This window comes from Geotrypetes seraphini, chromosome 5, assembly GCF_902459505.1.
Source record: "Geotrypetes seraphini chromosome 5, aGeoSer1.1, whole genome shotgun sequence".
Classification (NCBI taxonomy): Eukaryota; Metazoa; Chordata; class Amphibia; order Gymnophiona; family Dermophiidae; genus Geotrypetes; species Geotrypetes seraphini.
The window spans coordinates 70,973,144-70,994,596 of record NC_047088.1 but is presented as its reverse complement, the minus strand read 5'-3'; the positions used below and the strand labels follow the sequence as shown (position 1 = coordinate 70,994,596).

Here is a 21,453-nt window from a genome sequence, read left to right as displayed (position 1 = left end):
TCACAGCACACAGGTCTAAGGAGAAATCGGCAAGCATTAAAGACTGCGGTAGCCCATCAAGAAAAGATAGTAGAATTAATTGTGTAAAAACCTGAAGTGAGCTCTGATTACCATGGTCGAATTCAAGGACATCATCCAGCAAAGCCATAAGGAGAAATGGTCCATTTCACCCTTATCTTCCGGGAGTTCTAACAATTGAATTAAATCGTATGCTTGCTGTCTTAGTCTGCTTTAAAGGTTAATAAACAGAATTAAACAAAACAGAACATTAAGATGATCCTTTTTTATTGAACTAACACTAAGGGCTCCTTTTACCAAGGTGCGCTAGCGTTTTTAGCGCGCGCAAACCATGCACTAAATGAAAAATACTAACGCAAGCTCTATGGAGGCATTAGTGTGTAGCGCGCACGGCATTATAGCGCGCGCTAAAACCGCTAGCGCATGTTAGTAAAAGGAGCCCTAAGACATTTTTGACTCGCTTTCGAAGACCAAACTTTCGTCCTCGTTCAGAATAGTATTGTACAATATTATACTGTTCCGGCCTTCAAAAGTTAGGGCTCCTTTTACTAAGCTGCGGTAGTGTTTTTAGCATGCGCTGCAGATTAGCGCATGCTAACCCCCGCGCTATGTGGAAAAACTAACGCCAGCTCAATGGAGGCATTAGCGTCTAGCACGCGCGGCATTGCAGTGCACGCTAAGTGTGCGCAAAAACCGCTAGCGCAGCTTAGTAAAAGGAGCCCTTAGTTCAGTAAAAAGGTGTGATCTTGTGTTTCTTTCTTTTTTTTTATATTATAGTTAAACCTCGATTTGCGAGTAACCCGGTTTGCGAGTGTTTTGCAAGATAATAATAATAATAATAATTTTATTCTTATATACCGCCATACCCAGCGAGTTCTAGGCGGTTTACATCAGTTAGAATAGGATCCGCGTTGAGAGCAGATTTACAGCAATTTATCAGCTATATAACAAATTTAACTGAACTTGATAGAGGAGGGAGGGAGGGAGATTGGGGGAGGTCGGGAAAAGAGAAGCTATCATGGAGGAGGGTAAGAGCGAGGGGCGAATTAGGGGGGCGAAAAGTAATGAAAATTGGGGGTTCCTTAGGGGTCATGTTCACTAAAAACATTTTCACAAAACTTGTCTCGCAAACAATGTGTTGACTCGATTTGCGAGCACCCCCCCCCCCCCCCCCGAGAACCAGCATCGCTCCCCCCCCCCGCATGCAAAAGCCCCACCACCCCCCGCTTGAACCGGCACCCCTGCCCGAACAACTTGAAACTTACCCTCCCCCCCCCCCCCCCCCCCCCCCCCGTCTGGCACGCAGCCCACAGGATGTGCCGGTGCCACTTGAAGAACTTCCTGCCTCTGCCGGGCCTTGAGCATGCATCTGCATATGCTCAAGGCCTTCTAATTCTCCCTCTAGCCGAGATTCGATCAAGCGAGTTTCCATTATTTCCTATGGGGAAACTCGCTTTGATATACGAGTATTTTGGTTTACGAGCATGCTTCTGGAACGAATTATGCTCGTAAACCAAGTTTCCACTGTATATTTCCACTGTATATTTGGGCCTAGCCAACTTCTTTGGCTAGGCCCAAAATTAGATCAGCTGCCCACCCTCATCCCACTATCCTCAGGCACCAAACTGCTGCTTGAGCACACAAGCAAAGTTCTGGGAATCATCATGGACTCCACACTGTCCTTCAACGATCACCTCAACTCCTTAGTAAAAAAATGCTTTTTCGATCTTCACATGCTAAGGAAAGTCAGATCCTGCTTCCACCAACAACACTTCGCTGTCCTCGTTCAATCCATTATTCTTTCTAGACTGGATTACTGCAACTCCATCTACCTAAGCTTAACAAAGAAAAGTCTTCTCAGACTCCAGCGGATTCAGAATACCGTGGCTAAATTAATTTTCGCAAAAAGCAAATTTGACCACGTCTCCCCGCTTCTATCTAAGCTTCACTGGCTCCCAGTTCTCCTCAGGGTCCACTACAAATGCGCCTGCCTAACCTTCAAGTCTCTACATGGCATCCTTCCTCCCCTGTTTCCACTATCCTGGCTCTCCGCGAATCCCAACTCCACCAGATCCTCTCAGAAATTCATACTATCATTCCCCTCTTTAAAAGGCATATCCCATACAGGAAAACTTGGAACATCCCTCCTCTTCAAGATCACCGAGCTGTGGAACAGCTTATCTGCCCCTCTCCGGAGTGCGACCTCCCTCCAACGCTTCAGAAAACATTTGAAAACTTGGCTTTTCTCTAAAATGTAACCACTCCCTCCCTCTCCTCTACACTTAATCCCTTCTCTCTCCCCTTTTTACCAAGCTCTTCTTCTTCCCATTGGAGTTTCTTTCTTTTGTAATTCCTGTAAACCGTGTCGAGCTCTACTTCTGTGGAGATGATGCGGTATACAAACTTAAGGTTTAGTTTAGTTTAGTTTATATTTATTGACTTCTATTCTACCTTAACCTTTTAGTTCTTGGCAGATTACAATAAGAGGTATCTGGACATTTCCAGGGAATTATATTTCAGAGCTTAGTATTAAACAGACATTGAATTAGCATTGCAAGACATATTTCCTAAATAACATTATTTTGATTTCTTTCCAGAATATTCTATAATCCGATATGGCACCTAAGATTCTGACGACATCTGAAGATGTTGCAATAATCTAGCATTCCCAAGATTAGGGATTGTACTTGGACAGGGGTAGGCAATTCTGGTCCTCGAGAGCCACAGGCAGGTCAGGTTTTCAGGATATCCACAATGAATATGTATGAGATGGATTTGCATGCACTGCCTCCTTGAGATGCAAATCTATCTCATGCATATTTATTGTGGATATCCTGAAAACCTGACCTGGCTCCGGCTCTCGAGGACCGGAATTGCCTACCCCTATACTAGGAGATGAGATTGTGGTTCTTCAAAAAATTTGCTTATGTGTCTTAGGTTGCGCATTGTTATGAAGGATTTTCAGGCGACATTGTTGATCTGTAATTGAAGTGAGCCACATCTATCTATACAGTGACACTTAATACTTTTAGTGCAGGCTCTAGTGAAGGGGTAGGGAACTCCGGTCCTCAAGAGCCGTATTCCAGTCGGGTTTTCAGGATTCCCCCAATGAATATGCATGAGATCTATTTGCATGCACTGATTTCAATGCATATTCATTGGGGAAATCCTGAAAACCCGACTGGAATACGGCTCTCGAGGACCGGAGTTCCCTACCCCTGCTCTAGTGGGTAAGTTAGGGAGTTACTGTTTATGTTGGTTGCTGTAGGTTGTTTATCATTCTCCATTAATAGGAACCATGTTTTTTCTGTGTTTAGTTTGAGACTATGGTCCTTCATCCAGGATTCTATTTTTTTATTTTTTTTTAAGATATCTCGTATTTGTGGGTTACTTTAGTTAGTGAGTTGTTATTTCTATTTATTAACAATTGAATTGAAACCACTTTTTGATATATTTGTTAAGAACAGGACATTGGAATTAGGCCAATAATTCTTCAGATCCATTAAATGGCCCTTTTTGTTTACTGTAGACAAACTGCTAACATTTTCAGGGCGCATGATCCTCTCTTTGGGAAACATTGACAATAACCAGTAAATTGTCTTGTAAGCACCAGTCTAGCATGCAGTGCCTTTTTCTAGAGCAGGGGTTCCCAACTCACTCCTTGGGACACCCACAATGAATATGCCTGAGAGGGATTTGCCTATAATGAAGGCAATGCATGCTAATTTATCTTAAGGACAAAAAGAAAATTCAAAAAAATCTGCAGTAAACAATAAGATAAACCAAAGACAAAGAAAATACTGCAGACAGATGCACAAGATGCAGGCAAAGTTTATTTTAAACAAACAAGCAGATTGTTTATGTTAAAAATGAGACCCAACATGGTCCGTGTTTCGAACAAACACTCTTCCTCAGGGGTCCCAAAACGTACTGGTTATAAAAGACACGCAACAAATGCCTGATCTGTATGTTGTGTACTTGAACGGTGATGATGTCCTACTGAACAGCTGTTCAGTAGAACATCATCACTGCCCAAGTACACAACTTCAGCTGATGCAGCATCACCGCCCAAGACTTGGGGGTAATCGTCAGTGAGGACATGAAGTCTGCCAATCAAGTGGAGCAGGCTTCGTCCAAGGCAAGACAAATCATGGGCTGCATACAAAGGGGTTTCGTCAGTCGTAAGGCGGAAGTCATTATGCCATTGTATAGATCCATGGTGAGGCCCCACCTGGAGTACTGTGTGCAATTCTGGAGGCCGCATTATCGCAAGGATGTGCTGAGACTGGAGTCGGTGCAAAGAATGGCCACCCGGATGGTCTCGGGACTCAAGGATCTACCATACGAAAAACGGCTTGACAAATTGCAGCTATACTCGCTCGAGGAGCGCAGAGAGAGGGGGGACATGATCGAGACGTTCAAGTATCTTACGGGCCGTATCGAGGCGGAGGAAGATATCTTCTTTTTCAAGGGTCCCACGACAACAAGAGGGCATCCGTTGAAAATCAGGGGCGGGAAACTACGAGGTGATACCAGGAAATTCTTTTTCACTGAAAGAGTGGTTGATCGCTGGAATAGTCTTCCACTACAGGTGATTGAGGCCAGCAGCGTGCCTGATTTTAAGGCCAAATGGGATCGGCACATGGGATCTATTCACAGGGCAAAGGTAGGGGAGGGACATTAAGGTGGGCAGACTAGATGGGCCGTGGGCCCTTATCTGCCGTCTATTTCTATGTTTCTATGTAAGTACACAACATACAGATCAGGCATTTGTTGTGTGTCTTTTATAACCACTGCTTTTTGGGACCCCTGAGGAAGAGTGTTTGTTTGAAACATGGACTGTGTTGGGTATCATTTTTAACATAAAGTGGTTCCTCTGTAAGCAACAATCTGTTTGTTTGTTTGTTTGTTTAAAATAAACTTTGCCTGCATCTTATGCATCTGTCTGCAGTATTTTTCTTTTTGCAAATTTATCTTATGCATCCTTCGTTGTGGATATCATGAAAACCAGGCTGGCTTGATGTGTCCTGAGGACTAGGTGGAGAACCTATGTTCTACAGAGAAAAGTGCCAGAACACCAAAGCAGAGTCATCTGTGGGGGAGTGGGGTATGAGGTGGAGAGGAATTGAAGTCCAACGGTGGCTCCATGTCCTGCAGCTGATTAAAGAGCTCAAGCACAGATGATCTTCCCTCCCTTCACATCCTCAGAGAGCATAAAAGAGTACATGGTGGTGGCTTCTCAGCATGGGCGAGACATGGAAAAGCACCAGGAATGACAGAGGTATCACCAGGGCTGCCGAGAGAAAATCCGGGCCTCGGTACAAAGATTTTTGAGATGATATGGTACCTGAAATGAAATATAGAACATAGAAATTTGCCGTATTGCTATCGAGAATTTTGTTAGTGGTTCTAAAGTTACGACAATATTGCTATTGTCTTTCCGCTAACCGTCAAGCCGTTTATAGTCTCGAATCTCTCAAAAGGCACGTGATGTCAGTGGGTCCTTTATGCTACAATTACAGCATTTAAAGGGAACTTTACCCGTGGAATTACTTCTTCCTTCGCTGACCTGTAAAGTCTTCTTTGCAGTCCACGATGAATCAGCATGGTTCATGTCCCGTTTTCTTCTTCCTCCCGGGATTCGGTGGGAAAGCAAGGATGAGTAATCCGAGCAATAAGTTTGAAGCTAGGAATGAACACGTGAGAACACTCGTTGATAGTCACGGTAACAAGTTTTTGTTCGTTGAATCTTGAATGCATCGTATTATGTCACTAAGAAGTATTTTATCCATTCAAAACTGTCAGTGTTTACATATGCGCCATCACCCCAGCTATATCAGACTGCACAGCTGCCCACCAATTGGACTTAGCCAGTCGCGAAGGAAATCGAATACAACAGGCTCACCAAGCATTTCAATCAAAAAGAGCAGATAACATTCAATTAAGATAGTTTATTGCCGTTGAACAATATATTATAATGTGTTAAAATGAATCCTCAGGGATTTCTCATTCAGAGTATTAGTGGCAGAGAAGTGAAGTCTTGTATATTTGTTGTTGATCCGTTCAGGTTTAAAAATGGAGCACAGCCTCACGCATTCAGGCGCTGACAGTTGAAGAGTTAGCGTCTAGCGCGCGCTATTCCGCGTGTTAAAGCCCGGAATAGGGCTCCTTTTACTAAGGTAAAAGGAGCCCTAAGTTTCTATGCTATAGAACAGGGGTAGGGAACTCCGGTCCTCGAGAGACATATTCCAGTCGGGTTTTCCCCAATGAATATGCATAAGATCTATGTGCATGCAATGCTTTCAATGCATATTCATTGGGGAAATCCTGAAAACCTGACTGGAATACGGCTCTCGAGGACTGGAGTTCCCTACCCCTGCTATAGAAGATGGAACTCCTTTTCCAATAGGAATGAAATGGGACATTTGGAGGGGGAAGCAGAGTGTGGCACAGTAGTTAGAGCTACAGCCTGAGGTTGTGGGTTCAAACCCCACACTACTCCCTGTGACCCTGGGCAAGCTACCCAATCCTCCACTGCCCCAGGTACATTAGATAGACTGTGAGCCCAACAGGACTGATAGGGAAAATACTTGAAGTAACTGATTGTAAACCACTTTGAGTGTGGTTGTAAAGCTACAAAAAAGCAGTACAGTATATAAGTCTGAATCCCTTTCTAACATACTCCCCTGGACCTCCCCCCCTTCCCCCCCCCCCCCCCAATCCAATTTGGCCCATTTTTGGCCCTATTTTCTTTTTACAGTTTTTTCCCTCATACCAAATTTCATTCCATTGAATTTTGGAAATTTATCTCCCACTGCAGCTCCTTGTGACTCTGGGCAAGTCACTTAATCCTCCAATGCCTCAGGTACAAAATAAGTGCCTGTATATAATATGTAAATGACTTTGATAGTAACTACAGAAAAGCAGCATATCAAATTTATTTAATTAAAATTTTTATCAATCACCTATTCCTAAGCAGCATTACAAAAATAACATACATAAAATAAAACAAACAAAACTTATACAAATATCTTGAATTACAAATGAATAGTTACATCTTAAAACCAAGATCCCTTTGTCCCAGCGATGCAGACAGATGGACAGATATCTCGACCCCCTTGTGTATAATTTCTCCAAGTTTCATTGGATTGGAAAGAATAAAAATAGATACCCAACCATCTTGCTTATCAGCCCTGGGTTAATGAACAACTGCAATACCCAGGCAGAATGAACTGGCACAAGTCTACGCCTTTAGTTTTCCTGGAGCTATGTTTTGCTCATCCACAAACAAAAGCTGTTTTATAATCTAGCAACAGATCATATGATAAATTCCAATTGCCCTTACCAGAGTGCAATTCAGCAGCAGAAAATCCAAATCAGATGTCCTGTGCAGGGTGGGGCTTCATATGTATCAACAGGATATTTGTATAGGTTTCTGTTTCTTCACTGTTGAAATATAAATCAAAGTAAAACTATATTAGGTTCTTTTTTTTTTTTTTCATCTGCTGTTCTTTTTATGTCTACTTTTCTACCTGATGCTCTTGGCAATTTACAGCATTATTAGAATTCAAGTACAATAAGTCTTCACTTCAAAGAGCTTACGTCTAAGTGGGACCTGAGGCAAAAGGAGATAGCCTGACTTTAACCAAGGTCACAAGGAGTTTCAGTGGAGGAAGTGAGATTTATTTTGAATCCTCATTTCCCCTCTGTTCATTGCTCTAACCACTAGTCCATTTCCTGTTTTGTTATGTTTTTTTGCTAAAGGCACTACTTTAAAAGTCATTCAAAAATTGAACAGTAAGTCATGCCGGCAGCGATGGCCCTCCGAGCATGCCGCTAGTAACGTGGCGGCTGCCCGGAGGGAGCACGGCCTTTGCTCCATCCCCTTTCCTCAGCTCTCCCCCTGTCCCCTCCAACATCATCTCTGATGTCAAGGGAGTTTGCTCCCTCGCATTTGGTGGGTCGGGAATGAGGGGCGGAGCTACCCGGCAACGGCAAATTCAAATGTTGAACGCTTGGGAACATCAGCCCTTTTCTCCGTGCTCCCAGCATTCAGATTGCTCCCGCCACTTAATTTCCTCTTTTTTCTTTAGTAGGCAGGAGTCTATGTTAATAAGAAGTATGCCAATAATCTGTATTTTCTTATGGCGATTGGCAGAGTCAGCTATGTAATGGTAAGAAGAAGCGGCAATGTTAAGAAGAAGAATCAATATATAAACTACAACTTTCTGTTGTTGGGTTATACTCTTACTGTTCTTGTCATAACAGCAGATGCACCCGAGACCTGAAAATTCCCGCAAAATATTGAGACTGGACTCTCGCGGTGAGAGCATACTGTGCCTGCGAGCAAGACATTGTCCGCCTTGCTGGCTTGCATGGCAGGTGGAATAATGGAGTGCTGCAGTGGCCTCGCAGGAAAGGAGGATGGCAGGTCACGGAATGGACTGAAGCGCATACTCCCTCGCTGGAGGTCAAGGCGGGGAGCACGTCCTGGAGAGGGCTTATGGCTCGGGTGCTTCCTAGGGTGTTATTTCATGCATATTGTTAATAAAGTTGTGGCCTTTTATTCGCAGAACTGTCTCTGTGGTTTTATTCTCAAGGCCAGGGGCCCGTATGTTACTTGATAAGCCATTCTCTCCACACTCCCCCCCCCCACCTGCCCAATAACCCACTTGGGGACAGTAATTGGGGTTTTAATTTGTGAGGTGTTAGTTTGGACAGTGTATTGCCATTCAGTGGGCAATTCCTACATTTATTTGTATTTATTTATTTAAGCCCCGCCTTTCCCAAGGCGGGTCACAATAAAGTACATACAAAAACAGAATCACATACATTGCAACAGATAGAACATCAATAGAACATAATAATGATAACATAAAGCTGCCTAAAATTACAAAGAGGCTACCAGCTATCTTTTGTTGAGGACGTATGTTTGACTTGCTTTTATTTAGGAAAAATTTTTTAACATAAACAAAGTTAGAACAGTTGCCTTTTAATTGATGAACGACAGTAGCTTATTAACTTTCCCTCAGTCAAACAGACTTTCTATGTATAATGAGTGATGATGATGTCCTTGCTATTGTATTTCAGGAACTGCTGTGGTGACAATGACCAAGGCTGCGCTATGGACAGATAGTCGATACTGGACAGAGGCTGAACGGCAGATGGACTGTAACTGGGAGCTGCAGAGGACACGTAAATACATCCCTGCCAGGAAACACATTAGCCAGCTTCTCTTAATCAGTGTAGACATCAGGCAAGCCAGTCAGATCTCATTTAAATCTGAGCTGAGTAGTGGTTCGGTCGCAGGTCATTTGCTGTCCTAGCCTGGCAGTTCTGATTAAAACTACTACTACTACTACTATTAATTATTTCTATAGCCCTACCAGATGTACACAGCACTGTACAGAGTCACAAAGAAGGCAGTCCCTGCTCGAAAGAGCTTACAATCTAAATAGGCAAGACAGACAAACAGCATGGCTGGGTCAGAGGGCAGTGGGGAGTAGGATGCAACATGGTGATGTCATGCTTATGTGTGTGACATCATTGTATCACACCTGAGTATGCGCAGATGACCTCCCGACACAGCGCCGATCACGAGGACAGGTTGATGGGGGGTGGAGCTGGGGGGAGAGACTGATACAGACTTGGGTGGAACAGGGAAGGCTGGATAGAACCGGGCGGGCTTGGGGGGCAGGTCCATGGGTCCAGGTTTTACAATAGTAAAATCTGGTAACCCTAGGCCCAGGTCACCTTCAGAATGTTAGTTAGCCTACCTAGCTTGGAGGGTGGGGTTCAGGCAGAGAGCAGGGAGTTAAAATCCCAGAGTGGGAACAAAATAGAGAGGCCGCAAGGAAAGAATCCTGCAAACAGGCTGCAATACCGGGAAGGGGAGTGCTGGGAAGAAAGGAACAGTCTCAAGCTTAGGACTCCACAGTCTATATAGTAAAAGATTATCAAGGTAGGAGGTAAAGACCCGAACCTGGATTTCTTTGTGAGTGGGTTGGAGTTGACATTGTGTTTTGGTTTGGCCAGAAGCCAGCCCTAATAAATCTGTGCCTCATGATTTTGAAAGAGACTTCACTGGCACAGCATTAAGCCTGTGCATGCTCAGTCCATGGGCTCAAGCCAGCTCTGTGGGTCAGGCTATCCCTCCCCCCTCCCCCCCCACTAGGGCTCACAAAAAGAGATTTATTTCTGTGGGGATGTTCTTTTAAAGTCTCTTGAGCTGGGTATAGGCTAGAGCTGGTCTTGCTCCAGAAGGATCACAATCCCAGAGCTCAATCATACTCACTCAGGGCTCAGGTTCAATTGAAGAATCAAGATATAAACTACAACTTCTTCAAGTGTGGGAATATTGAAACTGGTTTTACAATGGTTTAGAACGAAGTCACTTCAGAAACACCTCTATTGTGTGCACTCAGATCCTCCCTATATATATACAGTGAACCTCTCCTGAGCCCCACCTCAGCCCAAAACCACCATATCTTTCCCGCCAAGCTGGAACACTCCACACAGGCACTGCCTTACACAGTACCTGTTCACTTCCTGTTTCCTTTAGAGATAGGTCTCCACTCACTCTATGTTCTGTCCTCTCCTGATAACTTTTTTTTTTTTTAGGGCTACAGAAATCTATAAATCTTTAATCATATTTTTAAAACTCACAATAAGTATAACACAAATACAATCATTTTATACTTTAATGTTATAATACTTTAAATTATAGCTTTCATCAAATATCCCCCTCCCTTATATCCAACAATTAATCATAAACAAAAGAAATCATAAAATATTTCCACCCATCCCACCCTGGACGTGTATGAACAAAAGGGAATTAATATTTATTCTATGCAATAATTTCAATCTTTACAGTATCTTGTTAATGGCTCCCAAATAACCTGAAATTTTTTTAAAATTCCCTTTCCATTTTGAATATGTGGCATAAAGAGTTCCACCAAAAGCTGTAATTCAGCCTCTTCCAATTTTTCCAGTTATTCGAAATCTGTTATATGGCAACCCCTGTCATAATGAGCAGAAGCCTGTTGTTATTAGAGGATATTTGGCTTTTAGTCCTAATTGACATGCCAAACAATACGGTGTCATAGGATAATGCCACTGGATTTTCTAACAAATTATTTATTTGACCCCATATTGATTTCCAAAAAGCAAGAATGAATGGAAAATAGAATAACAAATGATCTAATGTCCCAGCTTCAAGATGACAGTGCCAACATCTATTAGATTTAGAGCTATCTAACTTCTGTAAACGAACCAGGGTCCAAAATGCTCTATGTAACAGAAAAAACCAGGTTTGTCTCATAAATGCAAACACTGTACATCTCATCCTCCAAGATCAAATTCGTGGCCATTGAGATGCAGTAATTTGATGCTTAATCTCAATGCTCCAAATGTCCCTAAGACCAGTCCTTGTTTTTTTATTCATAAATCCAGATAACAATTTGTCCCACTGAGCAGCCTGGTGTCCCAGAAAGTCTGATGACTTCATTGGGACATTCACACATATATCATGGAAAGGCATGTTATGTAAGAGCCTGCTTTGTGCCATAGTATTTGGTTATATTTATAGCAGGAGATTGTCCTGGTGGACTCTGTTTTTACCAGGTCCCTCGAAAACTGATTACCTTCCACATTTAAATATGAAAAATACATAATAAGAAGAGACATAGGGCAGGTTATATGTTTTATGAACAGTTTTACAATTTCTTGTTTCTTACAGCCTGGATCAGTTCCATTGTGGAGTGGCTTCTCAATGAAATACCACCTGGAGAGACAATTGGCTTTGATCCCTTCCTCTTCTCTATCCGTAAGTTATCTCTTCTCTGGCCTGGAGCTCAACTATTCGCAATCAATCAGGGAAGGAAGCTCACACATGTTAAAAAGGATTTACCTGGAAAATATCAATAAATTACATAAATTGAATGAATTACGGTAATCATCATTAAGTAGAAGGCAATTTATAAAGGAACTCCTAGAGGGCACCTATGTTCTTTCTTTTATAGAATGCTAGCATGTATTTATTTATTCAATTTTCTCCCAGGGGAGCTCAGAATGGTTTATATGAATTTTATTCTTGTACTCAAGCATTTTTCCCTGTCTGCCCCAGTGGGCTCACAATCTATCTAGTGTACCTTGGACAATTAAGTGACTTGCCCAGGGCACAAAGAGTAGTGTGGGTTTGAACCCACAACCTCAGGGTTCTAAGGCTGTAGCATTAACCACTGCACCACACTCTTGCCATAACCTAGTACAGTATATACATTTCTTAGACACAAGCCATTGAGCTAATGTAAATGGTCACACTTAAATGTCAAAAATATATGCCTAACTAAAAGTATTCTATTTTATGTGTATAAATATAAGCCTCACCCATACTCCATTCACGTGAACACCCAACTGTAAAATACACACTATGGAAGACATAGGCAGTGGAATGCTTTTTTGTTGGGGGGGAGGCCGCAAGCTCTGCCCCAGACCCCACCCCCATAATCATACTACCCTCAGAGAAATAGAAACAAATGCATTTCTTCCTGAACAGTGCAAAATACAGTAGACAGCAGATGAAATTTCTCAAAACTGACACAATTCAATCACTAAATTGAAAATAAAATCATTTCCCCTACCTTTGTTGCCTGGTGATTTTGGTTTTCAAACCATCTTTCCCAGTCTCTGGCTGCACTTCCTTCTGTCTGTGCTCAGAACTGTGTATCCAGGGCCACCTTATCCATTTGCTGTTTTTCTCTCCTTCACCTTCTGCCATACATCCATCTTTGTTTAAACCACACACAGGGACAATATTATAGCAAAAGTCAGTCAAAATATATATATGAAATATGAACAAGACCTGATTATAATGTAAACCAGTGCAGAAAGAGTGAAAATCACTTATAAGGTATGCTCAGAAAAGTGAAACTCTGAAGAGGGGGTGAAAACCCTCTCTTAAGGTAAGAGTTTACCGTCCAGTCATTGCATATGTTGTTCAAATAATCACTCTCTGAGAACTAGTAAAAATCGTAAAAATGTCTTGATGCTTTTAGACTTGATCAATGTAAATTCTGAGTCTCTTAAGTACAATAAATCTCACTGGAATACTGATGCACTTATCTTGTAGAGATAAACTTTTTTAGGGGTCTCAACGTGGCCCCGTTTGGTGGTCTGCTTCAGGAGACCCAAAAACAATCTTTAAGACATGCTGTGAGCTGTGATACATTTCCATGAGATGATCGTTTGCAAGATGTGTTCAAATACTCCAAACATTTTAAGTATTTGGAGTATTTGAACACATCTTGCAAACGATCATCTCATGGAAATGTATCACAGCATGTCTTAAAGATTGTTTTTGGGTCTCCTGAAGCAGACCACCAAACGGGGCCACATTGAGACCCCTAAAAATGTTTATCTCTACAAGATAAGTGCATCAGTATTCCAGTGAGATTTATTGTACTTAAGAGACTCAGAATTTACATTGATCAAGTCTAAAAGCATCAAGACATTTTTACGATTTTTACTAGTTCTTAGAGAGTGATTATTTGAACAACATATGCAATGACTGGACGGTAAACTCTTACCTTAAGAGAGGGTTTTCACTCCCTCTTCAGAGTTTCACTTTTCTGAGCATACCTTATATTTACATTATAGTCAGGTCTTGTTCATATTTCATACATCCATCTTTAGCATTAACTTTTAACATTCAACTTTCTTCTCAAAATCTACTTTTCCATGCCTTCCCTTCCCATCTATCCATGTGTACTATCTCCTCTCTCTTTATTCTCCCCATCTATCCATGTGTACCATCTCCTCCCTCTTTCTTCTCCCCTACTCCCATCTATCCATAAGAAGCATTTCTTCTTATATTTTCCCTCTTGCACCCATTGCTGTACACCATCTCCTCCCTCTGTCTCACTTTCTCCTCCATCCCTAAGTACCATATCATCTCTTTCCCATGGTCGGACATCTCTGTCTTCCCCCTTCTCCCCTCATATGGTCTAGCATCTTTCTCCTTCCCATAGCCTGGAATCTCTTTCCTTTCCCATGGTCTGGCATCTTTCTCTCCTTCCCTCCCTCTTCCCGAGGTCTAACATCTCTCTCCTCTCCTTTCTGTGGTCTGGCATCTATCTCTCCCCTCCTTCCCTTCCATTCTGTGGTCTGGCATATCTCTTTCCCATTCCAAGACTTACAAGATCATGAAGGGCATAGAGAAAGTAGAGAGGGACAGATTCTTCAAACTTTCGAAAACTACAAGAACGAGAGGGCATTCGGAAAAGTTGAAAGGAGACAGATTCAAAACCAATGCTAGGAAGTTTTTCTTCACCCAACGGGTGGTGGACACCTGGAATGCGCTTCCAGAGGGCATGATAGGACAGAGTACGGAATTAGGGTTTAAGATGGGATTGGACAATTTTCTGAAGGAAAAGGGGATAGAGGGGTATAGATAGAAGACTACTATACAGGTCCTGGACCTGTTGGGCTGCCGCACAAACGGACTGCTGGGCATGATGGACCTCTGTCTGACCCAGCAGAGGCACTTCTTATGTTCTTATGTTCAATGGTCTGACATCGCTCCCTTCTTTGGGTCATCTCTCCTCCTTACCAGTGTAACTTTTCTCCCTCCCTCCTCTCCACCACTATCATGTCCAGCAAGTCTCCCTCTTTCTTCCTTTCCCCATATTCACCATCTCTCTTTCCCTCACACCATATACCTATGTCCAACAATTCTCTGTTCCTTTCCCTCCCCCACCGGCAGCATTTCTTTCTCTCCCTTCCCACTACTCCACCTGTGCAGTATCTCTCTTTTCCTAACCCCCCAGCCCATACATTTGTCTTTCTCAACCCTCTCCCAATATGTGCAGTATCTGTCTTCTCAACCCCCTGAGCATCTGTCCTCCCTGACTTCCCAACTCCCTACCCTCTGCACTCAGCCTCTCCCTATTAGGCTCTGCACCCAGCCACCTTCCCTCCCCCCTCTGTCAGGCTCTGTACCCAGCCCCCTTCCCTCTCCTCCCTGTCAGGCACTGCACCCAGCCCCCCTCCCTCCCCTGTCAGGCTCTGAACCCAACCCCCTTCCCTCCCAGGCTGTGCACCCTGTTTTCCCTCCCTGCCCTCCTACCTCCTCTGGCGATCCCTGGTGATCCAGAGGTGCAGCAGGCAGGAGCAAGCTTTCTGTGCTCCTGCCCCACTGCTAACCCGGTCGGCGGCGGTAGCCGTGGGATCCAGTTTCTTGTTCCGCTGAGCAGCAAAGAGCAGGAGCGCACTTTGGCACTCCTGTTCAGCGCTGAGCGGCTTCTTGATTGGGTCCCGTGGGGACGGGAACAAATTTGTCCCTTTGTCATTCTCTACTTTTCTTCTAAGAATTTGTCAAACCTTTTTTAAATTGAGCTACAATAACCTGCTTTTACCTCATTTTCCAGAGCTTAAGTAAAAAGATATTTTCTCCAATTTGGTAAAATGTACAGTACTCCCCCGATAGTCGCGGGGGTTCCGTTCAAGGAACCCCCGCGAATATCAAAAAAACGTGAATACGGTTTTTCGCCTGGGGAGGCAGGAGAGGGCAGCTGGAGAGGCAGGATAGGTCAGCTGGAGCGACGGTGAGTAAAGAAAATCACTCGCGAAATGCTCTGACCGCCTCTTCCTGCACTAAAGTCAGGCTTTACCAATCAGGAGCTGATTTGACACGCAGCTCCTGATTGGTGAAGTCCAACTTTAGCACAGGAAGTCCCGGTCGGAGAATACCGCGAATGACCGGGACCGCGAACCATGAATGACCAGGGAAATACTGTACTACTTAATAACTTCATGCCCTGTCCCTTAGTTCTTGCACTTTTTGAAAGAATAAACAATTGATTTGTGTTTACCCATTCCATTCAGAATTATATTTATCCAGTGGTGTAGTAAGGGAGGGGAAACGGGTGGTCCCCCATGGACACTGTCTTGGCGGGGGCACTAGCATTCATCCTCCTCTCCGCCCTCCCACTTCTTCCCATTCCTCCTCTTGCCGTGTGCGCATCTTCACTCCCCCCCGCCCATACCTCTATCCCTTCACCAGCACATGCAGCAACTCCAACCTGCTGCTTGCGCCAGCATCAGCTCTCCCTTTCATGTCACTTCCGGGTCCCGTGCCTAGGAAGTGACATCGGAGGGAGAGCCGATGCAGGCAGCAAGTTGGTGATGCTGCGTGTGCTGGGAAAGTTAAAGAGGTACGGGAGAAAGGAAGGGATGTACATGCATGGCAGCGGAGAAGGGGGTGGGGAGGGTGCTACCACCCAAGGCTCTCACCCTCGCTATACCACTGTCTCTGTCATATCTCTCTCAGCCATTTCTTCTCTAAACTGATGAGCCTCCAACCTCCCTATCTATCATTCCATCTACTCAATTGTTTTGGTCACCCATCTCAGTATCTTTACTGATTCCGTTATGTCTACTTTGAGATATGGTGAGAAGGGTACACCGACAAATCTGTGCAGGACAAGAGCACTCCGACAAATGCGCCCCAACAAGTGCGCACACGGACAAGAATTGGATATCTGGAAGGCCCTGATTTGCTGAGACTCCTCAAGCCCTGTCCCTTGGGAGGGGCTTGAGGGGCCTGAGGAGTCTCAGCAAATCAGGGCCTTCCAGATATCTAATTCTGTAAAGGGTTCCCATAATCACGAGGTAAACCTTATCCTAACACTAGATAGAAAGTGAATATTTTAAGTGTAATGGAGGGGGTTGGGTTGGGTTCCCTCCCCACCCCCCTCAAAAAAGAGGGTTACTTTGTAACCCTCAAAAAGACAAAATAGTATCCACCGTCCTCTCATTCAATGCGCCGATGGACATTTGTGGGGTAGCAAGTTTACCCACAAGTCCGTCCCGTCCGTCCTCCCATTCAGTGCACGTATTTGTCTTGCACCTAATTGTCAGGGCGCATTTGTCAGAGTGCTCTGGTCCTGCGCGCATTTGATGGGTCACCGGTGAGAAGACTTGCAGACAATATTCAAGGTGCATGGAGCTTTACAGTATTTTTCTCTATTCTTAATTCTGTTTACTTTTCTGGCTCTTGCTGCACTTTGGGGGTGACTACAAATTGTGGAACTTAGCATCATATAGCTGCAATTTGAGTTATTCTTCTCAATGTGCATCACTTTGCACTTGTCCACATTCAATTTCATCTGCCGTTTGCAACTTATCTTGAGTATATATTCGGGAAGGCAACCATCGATTCCTTGCATACTGCATTCTTCAGAACTGTAAGTCAGCATGGGAAGGAGCTCATGTCAAATCTATTGTATTATAATGGACTTGTACATATTTATACATATAGAATTAGCAGAATTGTGTAAACCTGATTTATAGTGTTCTGTACATCTGAAATGTAGTGGTACCGCATCATTAAGAGTTGCCTGTTTCTGCTGTCAATGAACAGAAAATCTTTGGTAAACGTAAAACATGAAAATTTCAATTTGAAACCCTACACCTACAACTGAATCTGCATTTAACAGTACAAGAGGAAGGGATGATATGGTATTAACAGTTTTTCTTCCACTTGTACATTTCACAGAGGACTGGAACAGTTACTCTGAGCCTATAACAAGCGCTGGTAGAATGCTTTCCTCCATAACAACAAACCTTGTGGACACAGTATGGAGTACAAGACCTCCTCCTCCCAGCGATGAAATCTATGAACTCAATCACGAATTCACAGGTAGCTCATCCTTCTGTTAGTGCCACAAAAAAAAATGCAGTATGGAGATAGAGCTCATGATGTCTTCTCTTTTTTCTTGGGTTTCAGGGAGCACATGGCAAGAAAAGGTGTCCAGTATTCGGAGCCAGATGAGCCAACATTTTCAGAAGCCCACAGCAGTATTGCTCTCAGCATTAGATGAATCTGCATGTGAGAAGCTAGTAATAATAATCACTTAAATTGTCCAAAGCCAGGAAACTGCAGATGAAATCAGCCTTACTGAATACCTCCTATTTTTACCCCAAAGAACACTTCAGAAAACTTTGCTTTCTCTTATCACTTAGGGCTCCTTTTACGAAGGTACGCTAGAGTTTTTAGCGCACACACCGGATAAGTATGCGCTAGCCAAAAAACTACCACCTGCTCAAGAGGTAAGGCCCTAACGCACCTTCGTAAAAGGAGCCCTTAGTATTCTCTCACCCTTAAGATTGCTTCATATTAATGTGTGTCTCATAACTCAACTCACTCCTTCCCCAACTTGAATTCCATAACACTCTATATTACACTAGACCTCCTAGACTCACAATTATAGTAATACTGTTCATTTATAATTCGATAGAGACCTACAATCTCACACTCTTCTGAATTTAAAATTATTAGAATAGACCTGTGATTCTGAACCCAATCTTTGGGGCACATCCAGACAGTCAAGTTATTAGGATTTCCACAATGAATATGGATGAGATAAATTTGCAGACAATGGAGGCAGTACATGCAAATTTATCTCATGTATATTCATTGTGGATGTTCTGAAAATCCAACTGGCTGGATGTACCCAAAGGAATGGAATGTAAACCAAAGGAATGGAATAGACTATAAAGAGATGGGATAGCACAAAATTATTGTAAGAAAAGCCAAGAAGATGGGACAACTGAGAGATTTGTAGATTGAGTAGTTCTCGCGGTAACTTTCTGCCAATGCTTCCCACAGGGCTCTTTAATCTGCGAGGCAAGGACATCCCATATAACCCCTTCTTTTATTCCTATACATTGCTGAGCCATGACTTCATCAGGTACAGTATATCTCAGTTTACAGAACTTTGCCTACTAAACGTCAGAGCAAGGGCAGTGCTATGAATTCTCAAAAAATGCTGACAAGGTAGAAATTTGTTCCCGGGATAGCCTGAGAAAAGGTTTAGTGAATCCTTTATGAAGCTGATACCAACATTCTCTCTAAGGTGCTCAGGTGTCCACTGCCAGCATTCCTATCACCAAATTTGGTGCAGCGATATCATCAGTTTCAATCACATGAGGCAGGGAAATTCTGCCAGACTCCCATGCCACTTATCTGGTCCATACACTGAAGCTGAGCTAATGCTGGACCATCCCTCAGTAGGAACACAACTTAAAGGGCACCTTAAAGGGAATGTTGATTGATACAGTATCACAAGGACTTTACTCTGTCTTCTGAAGATGCACTGTAAAATGAGTGGACTAAAGTAGTGACTTTCAAACAATGAAAGCAAATCAAATATAGAGTGATTTGGTGAATGCACGCTGATGGGACCACTTTTAAAAAATTACAAGTCTACTGACAGACCTATACAGTGAAATAAGCTGCAAGAATGGTTCTTAAACCTATCCTCAATGACCACGCCCCCTTCTCCTGCTCAGATATTATGAGCCCTCAGGGTATTAACAACAAAAATGCATGAGATATATTTGCCTATATCAAGCCAGGGTGTTTTTTGTTTTTTGCAAATATACATAAATATCAAATCTCTCTGTTGTACATTCATTATGAGTATCTTGAATTACCATCTGGTTAGGTGTTCCTTGAGACAGGTTTGGAAACAATTACTAGAAGGCATGGAGAGGCATTTTCGATATGACGCCTAAATCCGAGTTTGGACGTTTTGTAGAAAAATACATGAAAATACAGTAGTGAACAGGACCATTTTCAAAACAGGAAAACATCCATCTTTTTGTTTCAAAAATGGCCATTTCTTAGATGTGTATGTGCATAGTGGCCCGGATTCTCTAAACGTCGCTGGTAGGTGCCCAAAATGAGTTACAAAATGATGTTTATAACTGAGTTTCAAGGCGCCTACAAAAATTAGTGTCAAAATTGTGCCTCCATAGGCACTTTGGGCTGCCTAATGCCACTGTGGGAATGGCTAATGCTGGAAGTGACGTTAGGCGGTGTAAAGCGTCTACAGAGGTGCGATTCACATTATAGGTAAGTGCCGGAAATGTAAGCCAGGAAAACCTCAGCCTATATTTCCCGTGCCTACCTTTGCCAGAGGTATGAATCTGTGCCCAGTGCTGTCACATGATTGATATGTGATCAGTGGCCACTTTTAAGGCAGCCACCAACAATGGCACTGGTTACAGAATCCAGGTCAGTGTGTCTTTTTTTTTTTAACATAAAAAAAACTAAAACCTGTCCCAAAGAAAATTGTACAAAACAGGCCATAAGGATGTAAGAGCAGCAATCAGTTTTAGTAGAATGGCCACACAGACATCCCAGCAGAGCAGCGGGGCGCTCTAGTGGGCACTTCAGTGAACTTTACATTAAAAGTCTCAGGTGCATATCTTACCGTTACCTCTTTATATTGTATGGTTAACCCTCCAAAACCTACTGGACTCAACATCACACCAATATCCCTTATGCCTGCAAGTGTCACCTATATGTAGGTACAGTGGGATTAGGGTAGATTTTGGAAGGCTCACATATTTCACCATAAGTGTAATAGAGTGGGTTGTGGCCTGAGTCCCGAACTCTATAGCTCACTATAACACCCACTTGGCTCTCCAGGAACCCGCTTGCTGCTCTAATAGAATTGCCATAACATCTGAAACTGTCATATAGTCATTCACATCTTTAGGGAGTGGGAGGAGTTCAGTGACCACTGGGGAAGTATGGAGAGGTTATGCCTTCATTCTTCTAGTGGTCATCTGGTCAGTTGAGGCACCTTTTCAGCTCTTATATGTTATTAAAACAGGTCTTGCCCCATATGTCCAAATAGTGCTCTGGATGTTCTCCAAAATGTTTGATTATTGCAGGACAACATCCAAAGCATAAGCCTACTCTAGTCCCACCTAAACCATACCTCCTACATGCCCTCTTGAGATTTAGACACATTGCAAATGAATAGCATAGAAATCTGTCTACAAAATGGGTTTCAAAAATACTGAATTGAAAGGGTTTGATGAGAAAAACATCCAACTGCCACTTTTTGGATGTTTTGGGTTTTTTTAGATGAGCCCCATTGAAAATACCAAGTGAGCAAAGATGTTGTCTGAAAATTTCCCACCCTTTCCCTACGGATCGGCAACACATGCACCAATGGGAAAAAGAATGTTGACATAGGGCATAGTTAGGTTAGGGAGATAATAATTGTAAGCAGTGGAATGGGGTTGGCCACTGGGACCATGGCCCAGCCAACATTTTGCCCCACCTGAAATCAGCAACTAGAGAACTTAGAAGAGCAGGGACAAAAGTTGGTTGCTTTCCCTCTTCCCAAATCAAGAAGGTGTCCAAGTGCATTATTTTCTGTGGAGAAAGCCCTGTGGAAGAAGCAAGTGCAAATCTCTGCCAGCACTTTTTCTTGGATAATTTTCCAAATGAAAATGTTTTTCCTGCTGAGGCTTGGTGCAGTGTCCTTGGGAATAAGTACTAGCAGAATTTGCACCTGCCTGCAGAGCGCTTAAAATTTCCCCCTAAATTATCAGATCATCACCATGGTTGAAGCTAGT

At 43.2% G+C, this 21,453-nt stretch overlaps 1 protein-coding gene across 2 annotated transcripts in view; it reads left to right on the top strand.

Annotated features, from left to right (window-relative positions):
* XPNPEP2 (X-prolyl aminopeptidase 2) overlaps positions 1-21,453 on the top strand; it is a 97,455-nt gene that overhangs the window by 15,311 nt on the left and 60,691 nt on the right. For both annotated transcript variants that reach the window (XM_033946147.1, XM_033946148.1), the window contains 5 exons: positions 9,109-9,213; positions 11,756-11,842; positions 17,573-17,716; positions 17,804-17,905; positions 18,686-18,767. In XM_033946147.1, coding sequence (XP_033802038.1) covers positions 9,109-9,213; positions 11,756-11,842; positions 17,573-17,716; positions 17,804-17,905; positions 18,686-18,767 — 520 coding nt within the window. The remainder of the gene's footprint in view (positions 1-9,108; positions 9,214-11,755; positions 11,843-17,572; positions 17,717-17,803; positions 17,906-18,685; positions 18,768-21,453) is intronic.